We start from the raw sequence: 10,047 nt of genomic DNA, 5'->3' as shown, positions 1-10,047 counted from the left end.
TGCGCATCTTGAAGCTTCTGATAAAATCTAACATGAGCAGCAGTAAACTGTCAGTGGGTTTACATATTTTATAATCGGTTCGTTTTGTTTCGCCGGGTTCAAATGTCCAGCTGGTTTTGTTCTGTTACTTTTTAATGTATGTCAGCACGTTGTCTGGGTGGACAGGCTGCTGTTTTTCACCCTAACAATAAGGTAAGAAAAGACGAATTGTTTTCTTCCTCTTCGTGCTGTGTTTTAAATGTTTTAGCCATTTAAGATCCGAGTCTGACTGTTTTACTCAGAAACATGAGGAGTAACAGATTAACAGGTTTCACCAAAACTTAACCTACCTTACCACTGTGTTTTATAAATTGACCCAAAGCTCATTCAGTTGCCTGCATTTCCTTACCGATTGAAACGTTTCACTGTTGCAGGATTGTTGACATTTTATGGCAATTCATTTATTAAATGAATGCTTTACTGAGGGCAACATTGAGTGTTGACTGTATATATATATCTATAGATATCTATATCTATATCTATCTATATCTATAGATATCTATATCTATCTATATATATATATATATATATATATATATAGATATAGATATCTATATCTATATAGATATATATATATATATTTTTTCCTTTGACTTTGCTGAGCTGGTACATTGATTGACATGGCAGGGACAGATCCTCTCCAGCAGAATGTACATTTTCTTATCACTTCCTTCAAGGCTGCGATGGGCACATACAGCCGTGGTCAGAATAATAGGAAGAAGTTTTTGCACAGCAAAGTAGCCAACTAGAGAAAGTTAAAAAAAAAAAATCTCACCATGTGAAAGAATGCTTTGTAGCCTATTAATGTCAGAATTTGAGAAAAGCTTCGTAAATCCAATTTTCTGTTTGTCACTAAACGTTTGAAGGTTCTGCAATTTCAGAAACATTTGCAGCCTCATGAGGTCTCTTGATTTAGCTTTCCAAACCCACCGGATAAATCCTGGTTTTTAAATTCCTTTGGCCTATGAGAAAGGTTCAATAGCACAACAATTGAGGAAAAGTAGGACTTTGTTCCGTATCAGGATTACTGCTGGTAGAGCTACAGGTTTATGTGTGGAACACAGAGGGACATGAATGAAGTGTATACAGTGAACCCTCGTTTTTCGCGGGGGTTACGTTCCAAATAGAAACCGTGATAGGCGAAATCCGTGAAGTAGTAACCTTTATTTTACAATTGAAATAGATCGAACTGGACATTAAATATATCTACGTTACATATAGTCGTAATGTGATTTCAATGCACGATGCAAATCCGTGAAGCAGCGAGACCGTGAAAGGTGAACCGCGTTATAGCGAGGGTTCACTGTATCTGAAAATGTCTGACAACCTCCAACCTCCAGAAAATTGTTGTTTCTGTTGTCTTTGCAGTTTCATTATTGGCATTGACAGTGTGTCTTTTAATTCCCTTGATTAGAAACATTCAGTTAATGTATTTTTAAAAGCTTCCTTCTCTATACTGTACAGGTGAGGACAACTATTTGAAAGAATAGAGCTGAAATATCTCCTGCTGATAATGCAAAAGCTTTAATTGCCACAAACAGGAAATGTTATCTAGAAGCAATTATAAAAATAAAAATAAGATAATAAGAATGACAATAACTGTTTAAATCAAATTCATTAATGTCATATGACAACATTTTATGGAATTGAAACTTGATATGATCATATCTTACAGAATTTTGTATAATGTCAACATATTTTCCAACAGAAAGCTACTGAATGCAAATTGGATTAGGAATTTCCATCATCTCAATTTCACTGACGTAAAGCACCTATGTTAGATCCCAGCATTGCTCTTATCCCTCTTGTTGTCACAGCAATGTGTTTGTTTGGCATTCAATCTTGTTGAATCTTATCTTGTCAGATCTTACTCACTGTATCAACCTTGGCTTGAACTGGGTCATATTTACTGTGCATGTCAATGCTTTCACTGTAGTCAGTAACTTTCACCATTAGCATATGTGTGCATTGAGCTCTGTCCTGCAATTCACAGGAGATATACGCAGGTTTTATATTTCTATTTTTGTGTTTTAATTAACAGGGTTAAAAGTTTATCTTAGTCCAGTTATTATAGCCTGATCTACACTTTATTTTTTAAGCCAATACAGTCTAGACTGTAAGTAATTGGACAATTACACATTTTTTTGCTCTTTAGGCATTGTGCTTCAGCCGTATTTGAAATAAATCAATGGGTAACACATTCACTTTCCAAATCTTGGCACCAATTTTAATATGCAAAGAACTGTGTGATAGATATGCAGCTCTTTTAACAAATAGTGCCAAAAATGTAGGCCTTATTATAATAATACAAATATTTTATTGAAAATCCTATGCAGTCAATGATTGGCTGAAGTTTTTGACCATATATCACTAGATGCCTTGTAGTGCTGTACAGGCCTTCACTGCCACCATGTTCAGCTCTGAGATCAGTATGAGATCTCTGCTTTTAGTCTAGTATTAAGCAATTCGAATGCAGCTAAATCTGACTGAGATCAGGTGACACACATGACTTTGCACTTTATTGTAGTATTCACTTTATTTTTAATTTCATTATTATGATGATTTTATTTACAATTGTAAAAACTCGGCATTAAAAGTTAGCTTAAAATATCTGCTAATGATCTTGAGAGATAATATTTTACAAAAATGCATTACAAAAAAAACGTTTCCAGTCTTTATGTCAGACTAAACCAATCATCCTTAACACACAGATACGAGTGGTATGTATCTTTGAAAAGGACTTAACTTTTTAGGTTGTATCAGTCCTGATTGATACTAATAGTGAAGTAAAAACGGCAACAGAAAAATCAGAACATTATAAGCCTGGTAGTGTTAGGCTATGCTATTCAACATAACATTAAATAACATGTAGAGTAGACATAAAAATGTGTTTTAAGTTCATTACACCACAGAGAAATGTGTTATTAACTGCCCAGCCTAATTTGAATAAAAAAAAAATCCACAAGTATATTAAATTAGGCTTTAAAATCTCGAGAAAATCAGCAGTCCTCTCTGCGCTCAAATGTTGGGGGCGTGTCTGCTGAAGGTGCTGAAACAACTGCTAGTGGGACAATGAGGTCCCTCTCAAGTAGTTCCATCCCTGCCCAAAAAAATCCTGAACCGAAAACTGATGAGAAACAGTTCAATGGTCTAACTCCACAAATCAGGACATTAGTCGAGTATTTCATTTTTACATGTTTTCAGCAATTCATGTCTACACATTATAATGTATTTAGAACAAATTTCAGAATTTAATTTAAAAAAAAAATGTTTATAACATCTCAATATTTGTCATGTCTGATTTAAATTCAAAATTTGTTTCCCCACAAATATTCACAAAGCTCCTTTTTTCCTGCAGTTCAGGGATTCTTCAAATCATGTCTAACTGCTGGAGAGAAAATATTTAATAAGCTTCTGTACTGATGCAGGCCATGGCTTGAAAACCTGTTTTTTCCTTATAACTCTGATTTACCCCAGTAAACTGAACAACTTGGCCTACATTTCAAACCCCTTTATTTCTATAGGTTATTTAAGGTTTGTATACCATGATCCGCTTACAATGTAGAGGAATTTAGCAAAGTACCCTGCAAAAACACAGCAAAGATAGTTCAACAATGTGTTCCACCGTTAGTACAATTACTTTGAAATATATAGGTAGTTTATTTTGTATAATTATCAGTGATTGTGGAGGGAAGCCTGTCAGTGGCAGGAATGATTAGTGGAAGGGTTTTGGGAAACTTTTCCGAAAATAAAAGGTCCATTGTTGAACTGTCTGCTTTGGCCCTGCGTGGCAAACAAAGTGTCCCCTTGACTTCCAGAGATAGATGGCTTTTCTAAAGCGTGTGTGTGTGTCCATGTGGTAACCTGCAATCTGTTTTTACAGGCTAACACCACTCAGATTGTGTTCTCTTTCTCTCTCACTCTCCAGGCCACTGCTTTTAATTTGACAGCCATTGGGAAATCTTCCCAGATGCTCCTTCCTTAATATTCTGCTGCCGTCTGTGACAAAGTTCACTGAACAAAGCTCAAAAGAAATGAAGACCGTTCCAGAAACAAAGAAGAAGACTAACAGATTGTGACGTTAAAAGTTACGAGTGAAGTTAGGCATCACAAATGTGATGCTAATAGCGGGAACTCCCTGCCTTGGCTGTACTCCTGTGACACAATCTATATTTTCTTAAGTCATACCATGCGGTTAGGCAAGCAGGCATTTTGTCTAAAAACACGTCAATCAGTTGAGTGTGTGGGATGAAAGCACAAAGAAAGCAAAAAAGAGGAAAAAAACAACCATGCTGAAGAACCAGCAGCTGGTCTATATTGGCCTGGAGCTGGTGATTGCTTGCCTGGCTGTGGCTGGGAACATCCTCGTCTGCTGGTCCGTCTGTCTCAACTCCAACCTGCAGAGCATCACCAACTTCTTTGTGGTGTCACTGGCAGTCGCTGACATTGCTGTGGGGCTCCTGGCAATTCCCTTTGCCATCACCATTAGGTATTACGTCCTTGTTATCGAACTTTGGTTAATGGAGTATCAGACATAACTTCAAAAACAGTGCTTTCCAAGATTTGACACAATGTAATGTTTATTTTTTATTTTTTTAATGTTTGGCTAGACGTCTGCCCTTTTTTTTAATGTGATGTTTTCCGTGATGTTTCATCAGTACTGGTTTCTGTGCCAACTTCTATGGCTGCCTGTTCATCGCTTGCTTCGTCCTCGTGCTCACTCAGAGCTCCATCTTTAGTCTGCTGGCTATTGCCGTGGACCGCTACGTTGCTATCAAGAACCCACTCAGGTGAGATGGAAAAATAAATCACATCAACTGAGATACCTTTCCACAATGTTACAAATTCTGTTGACTTTTCAGACGGTGCAAATCTTTCAGGGAGGTAACGAACAAGTAACATTATGTTTTAGGAGATTATTTTTTTCTCTTGCTGTTGGATGTAAACTGTTGTCTCTATGCTTCGAACATGATCCTGTAAGAGGAGTAAGAGGTGTCAAAAGCTCATATGGAGTGGTGTTGCAAAAATCATTTAATTACAGAAAGATTTTATACAGTTAAAGCTATTCTGGCCAGCTGTGTACAGACAGATACTTTCTATGTCTCAACAGGTTTAACAGGATTACTGTTGTGTGCTGTTGAATGTAATAAACCTTCTGAAAGCTTTGACCATTGGCATTCATGTAGATCAACACCATTCAGATACTGTTTCCTGAAAACGACTAATTTATTTCGCAGCCTAAAACAAAGTTCCTGCAACAGGTATGTTGACAAAACACTGATTGACTCATAGTCGCCATATGTGCGTAACTGAAAACCACGTTGTTTAGTCACATTCTTTTCTCCTGTCATGGGAGGATATTTCATCTAGTAAGCCACAGCAGGTGGTGTATTTGCATAAGCGGTTGCATAACGGCCTCAGTGTGTGTTTGTGTACTGCCACTGGTGCCACAACCCTGGTACCAAAGACCGGAGAGCTAATAAATCATCAGAATTTTAGGAGGCTTAGTATAACCCACTGGCTGCTAACCTGGCCACGCAAGATCTCAGTCAAAAACACAGGGACAATTTTGAGTCAGTGTATTAAGACAATGTTACCAAGAATACTGGTTATTCATTCTTAACTTTATTTCTTATTTCCAAATTTGTGCATTTGTTGTGTCGGCATCACACATCGTACAACCTACAAATTCATACAGGTAGAGTTTTACTGTCTTAAAATACCTGAAGACGTCACAATCATAACGGGAAACGGAAACTCAAATGCTGAAATCACAATTCGTCTTCATGGACATCAATGTTGTCAAAATACTTTGAAGAAGAAAGTTATTTTATATTTAAAATAACCAATTGAATCAGTGTTTACATTGTTAAATATGTTTATGTAACCTATGTCAGCAGGTACAGTGTTTAGCTAATGTTTGGTGTAAGCCCAAAGTGAAGCTTCAAGTGTGCGAAACTTAGCCCAAGTCTGAGCTGAGTTACATCATGCAACATCACACAGCGGGGACACTGGTGCATCAAAATATTAGTTATTTTAACAAATCTTTACAAAATCAGAATAGATTTGGAAATATGAAGTATTTGATGTTTCCTGTGTCTTTGATCAAAACAAAAGTACTGGTGATCAGGTTACTGTAAGCAGATTTTTTTTTTTTTTTTTAAACATCTTCAGTGGGACAACTGAAATCTTGCTGTGGCTCATTAATTTTGTATTTAGGCTTCAAGGCACAACCATTTTCTCCTCATTTAAATAGTCAAATATTGACTTTGCCTCAGGGGGATACAATCACAAAGAGATTAGATAAAGCAACTGGCCCTCTAATGTATCGCTGTGTTTTGTTCAACCTTTCAGGTACAGCAGTCTGGTGACAGGGCAGAGGGCAAAGGGCATCATCGCACTGTGTTGGGTTCTCTCAGTCGGCATCGGGCTGACACCGATGTTGGGCTGGAACATGGGTGAGAGATGTCTTTTGAAAAACACAATTGAGGAGTCTGCTACATCATCCATAGGTTTCCAAGGAGATGGTTTGATACCAGAGTTTTGGTGTTTCATTTCCAGATAATGTGAATATAGAAAATAAGAAGAAGTCAATCAAGAGTTAATCAGTATAAACACATCTCTGAATATACCCTCCTTTAAGCCTTCAACTCTTATTGTAACAGCCATTTGCTCAACCAGCCATTTATTAAAACAGTTATTTTCAAACTTGTTGACATATGAAAGAAAAGATTACATTTAAAAAGACACTTAAGGTGAATTGGTGAAAAATGCTTCCATTCACTTCTGTCGGGACATTTACAAGAAATACGTCTGGTATTTTCATATTGGTCTCAATTAAAGTGAGTGGTTCTTTCCCCTGAGATTATTTTTGAGGAAACCTTTTTTGAAATGAAACCCAAACAAAACACAATTTTAACCACAATAACCCCCTAGTGGTTGTATGCCGCCACTAACCACTTAAATTGTAGTTTATCTGCATATTTGTCCAAACCCATATAGATATTGAACTCACATTGACCTTGACCTTTGACCCCCAAAATCAAATCAGTTAATCTCCAGAGATATCATGTTTGTGTAAATGTGTCTAATTGCGCTCACAGTGACCTTGACCTTTGGCTTATGCACCTCAAAATTGAATCAGTTCATCCCTGGTATCAAGTGAATGTTTTTTCAAAGTATAAGAAATTCCCTTTAGGGGTTTTTGAGATATTGTGTGCGCTAGAACAGGACGGATGGACAACCCAAAAACATAATGCCATAAAAATGTTTACTACGTACAATTCTTTCTGTTGCGAAAAAAAAATTCATTTTGTTGACAACATCAAGAAAGAAAACTGACCATACATCACTTTTGTCCATGATGCACAGGTTGGAACTCCACCATCACTTCCTCAAGAGGCAACAGCTGCCCTGAAGGCATGACCCAGTGCTTGTTTGAGGGAGTGGTTACCCTGGAGTATATGGTCTATTTCAATTTCTTTGGCTGTGTGCTGGTGCCCCTGGTGGTAATGCTGGTCATCTATGCTCATATCTTCATGGCAGCACGGCGACAGCTCCGACTGATGTGCCTCAAAGTCGCACATACACCTGCTCCTGGAAGTAAAATCCCGTCTGCGAGCTCATGTCGTTCGACTCTGCAGAAGGAAGTGCACGCCGCGAAATCTCTGGCCATCATCGTAGGTTTGTTTGCTCTGTGTTGGCTTCCGCTGCATATCATCAACTGTTTCAACCTTTTTTGTCAGGGCTGCGAGCGCCCACACATCTGGGTGATGAACATTGCCATCATCTTCTCTCATGCGAACTCTGTTGTGAATCCCTTCATTTATGCCTACCGCCTCCGGGAGTTCAGACAGACCTTTCGGAGGATTCTGTACCAGCACATCCTGGGGCAGAGGGACAGGCATGGGGGTGGGTTTGGGAGTGCTGATGGCAGAGGTGTTGGGAGCAGCAGCACCATGCGGTCCTCTTCCCGTACCAGTAAAGAGGGTTCATTATGTGGCACAGTGGTTAATAGTTATATCCTGGACCCCAGTCCTGACCAAAGTACACCGAAAGCTATTCCTGAACGCTCTTGCTGCTGGACATCAAATTTAGATGCTGCACCAAGCTGCTACTTACCCAATGGACACCAAATAAAGACTGGCAGCCTGTCAGCAGCGCAGCACCAGCCATGCATCATGGCAGTTTCTGCACAGGATGCGGCAGAGTCAGCCACATATCTAGAAGGACCCGCAGATATTTTGGAGGTGAGCAGAGGAAGTTGCATTGCTTTTGTGAACGTTCGCGCTCTCTCCATAAAACCAACTGACTGTGCCCACTCTACAAAGCCGACAGAAATCTCATGACAAAAATATTTGGGTATTAAAATATATTTCTGTGGAAACAGGACAACATGAAGAAGGATTTATGAAGTCTCACAAATCAACACTGTCAGCAAATCTGTTGATGTATTTCTGAAGTAACATAAACTGCCTGCTTCATCATTTTGTTCTCATGAACCTGAGTTCATCAACTGAGTTGGATCAGATGTACAAGCACAAACCAAAATCTGTCAAAAGCAGGTTGATGGTTAATATGAGCTGATGCTTATATTTTCTAAACATGTACAATTTATGGCAGTGTATTCCTTAGCCAAGATAAAAAATTTAAAAAAACTTTTGTAGATTGTATGTATTAAAAATATGTTCACCTTAAAGTTCCCATATTTTACATGTTTATTTGCAGTCTTAGTATCCATAAGAAGATATTGTTATGGTTTTAAGTTCCCAAAACCACCTCAATTTTAAATCTCCTCCTTCAAGCTTCTCTCAGGAGCTCTTATCAGGAACAGGCTGTTTCGTGTCTGTGTCTTTAAGGCGCATTGACCCTCTCTTCTGATTGACTAGTCTGACACATCTCCATGGTAACCAAAGGCTTTTTTTTCGGGCTTGATTTGGCCTGATTTGACACTCACACAGTATTCATATAGTGCCTAGACCTGCTCAATAATCTTAAAAGAGATGGACATCTGAATTTCTGAAATATGGGACCTCTAATGTGGAAAAATAATATATTGTATTATAATGTACTATATCTTGCAATGCATTATAAGAAACTTTTAAATTCTTAAAGCTGCAATTTTTTTTTATAATATTGTGTCGGGTCATATTTTGTGATCATCAGGTGTATTGTTTTTACCCTTTGTGGAATTAAAGGTCTTAAATACGTCACTGTTTATTTTCAGCTGTGTTCACTTTCAGCTGAAAGACTGAATAGCCCAGTAATTAACACATTTAATATAAATCCCACTATAGCACGGACTCCTTACTTCTATAGATGAAGCACTCACACATTGTGCAGGTCAGACTGAAGTTTTACTAAGAGCCAGCGGTCTTAATGATTACAGTCTTGTCTGTCAACTTGAGGAAAACAATGACGTTGTTTGAAGGCCAGCATGAAGTGTACACCATCCCTAGTGTAAAAATATATTAAAAAGTAATTTCTCAAAGGGATAGCTACAGATCATTTAATGTTGCTGGCTTGGTCAGTTCTTTCAGGCAAAACACATCAGCCACCGGTTCAACAACTTACCAGTTACCAACCGTCCAAAACAAAGAGCTTTGTTTGGTCTATTCAAATATCAGCCCATATGCCATTAATGTAGCTACTTTCAGAGTCAAGCTTGCACACATCAACGGCATGAACACACACACAGAAGCGTAAAGTGCACACACATGACCACCAACTACTCAGCAAGAAGTGTTTACAGAGTAGCCGAGCTGCTGACGCCAGTCAATGAGCCTAATGCAATGGAAATCAAATGAAGGTTCATTTGATGATGTCTTTTATTATCCCATTATGCTTTCTCACTCCTCATTAAAAGGCCCTTCCATTGTGGGAAAGACCCGCATTAAGCAACTTGTATGTACCTTCAGACTATCCTAGATACATGTCTCTGGGAATAAACATACATGGGCATGTATCTCACTCATACTGTGTTTTTATTCAAAAACTATGCATATCAGT

General features: G+C 38.2%; 1 protein-coding gene across 1 annotated transcript; it reads left to right on the top strand.

The window, feature by feature from the left end:
• Positions 1 to 10,047, top strand: adora2ab (adenosine A2a receptor b). Its single transcript, XM_069703716.1, has 5 exons — positions 1 to 192; positions 3,968 to 4,528; positions 4,698 to 4,829; positions 6,394 to 6,497; positions 7,411 to 10,047. The coding sequence occupies exons 2-5, from the start codon at positions 4,329 to 4,331 to the stop codon at positions 8,385 to 8,387; spliced, it is 1,413 nt and encodes a 470-aa protein (XP_069559817.1). The 5' UTR covers positions 1 to 192; positions 3,968 to 4,328; the 3' UTR covers positions 8,388 to 10,047.

Source organism: Brachyistius frenatus, unplaced genomic scaffold (assembly GCF_029030835.1).
Source record: "Brachyistius frenatus isolate BFR_SWC_R1_liver_20210118 unplaced genomic scaffold, ASM2903083v1 Contig_3, whole genome shotgun sequence".
NCBI classification, from domain to species: domain Eukaryota; kingdom Metazoa; phylum Chordata; class Actinopteri; family Embiotocidae; genus Brachyistius; species Brachyistius frenatus.
This window is presented reverse-complemented; position numbering and strand designations above follow the sequence as displayed.

What these genes read in the sequence shown, in the direction of transcription:
- adora2ab (XM_069703716.1), top strand. Translation starts at nt 4,329, where the DNA reads ATGCTGAAGAACCAGCAGCTGGTCTATATTGGCCTGGAGCTGGTGATT. An exon ending in CCCTTTGCCATCACCATTAG is followed by an intron (nt 4,529 to 4,697) that starts GTATTACGTCCT and finishes ATGTTTCATCAG; the next exon opens with TACTGGTTTCTGTGCCAACT. An exon ending in GATGTTGGGCTGGAACATGG is followed by an intron (nt 6,498 to 7,410) that starts GTGAGAGATGTC and finishes CATGATGCACAG; the next exon opens with GTTGGAACTCCACCATCACT.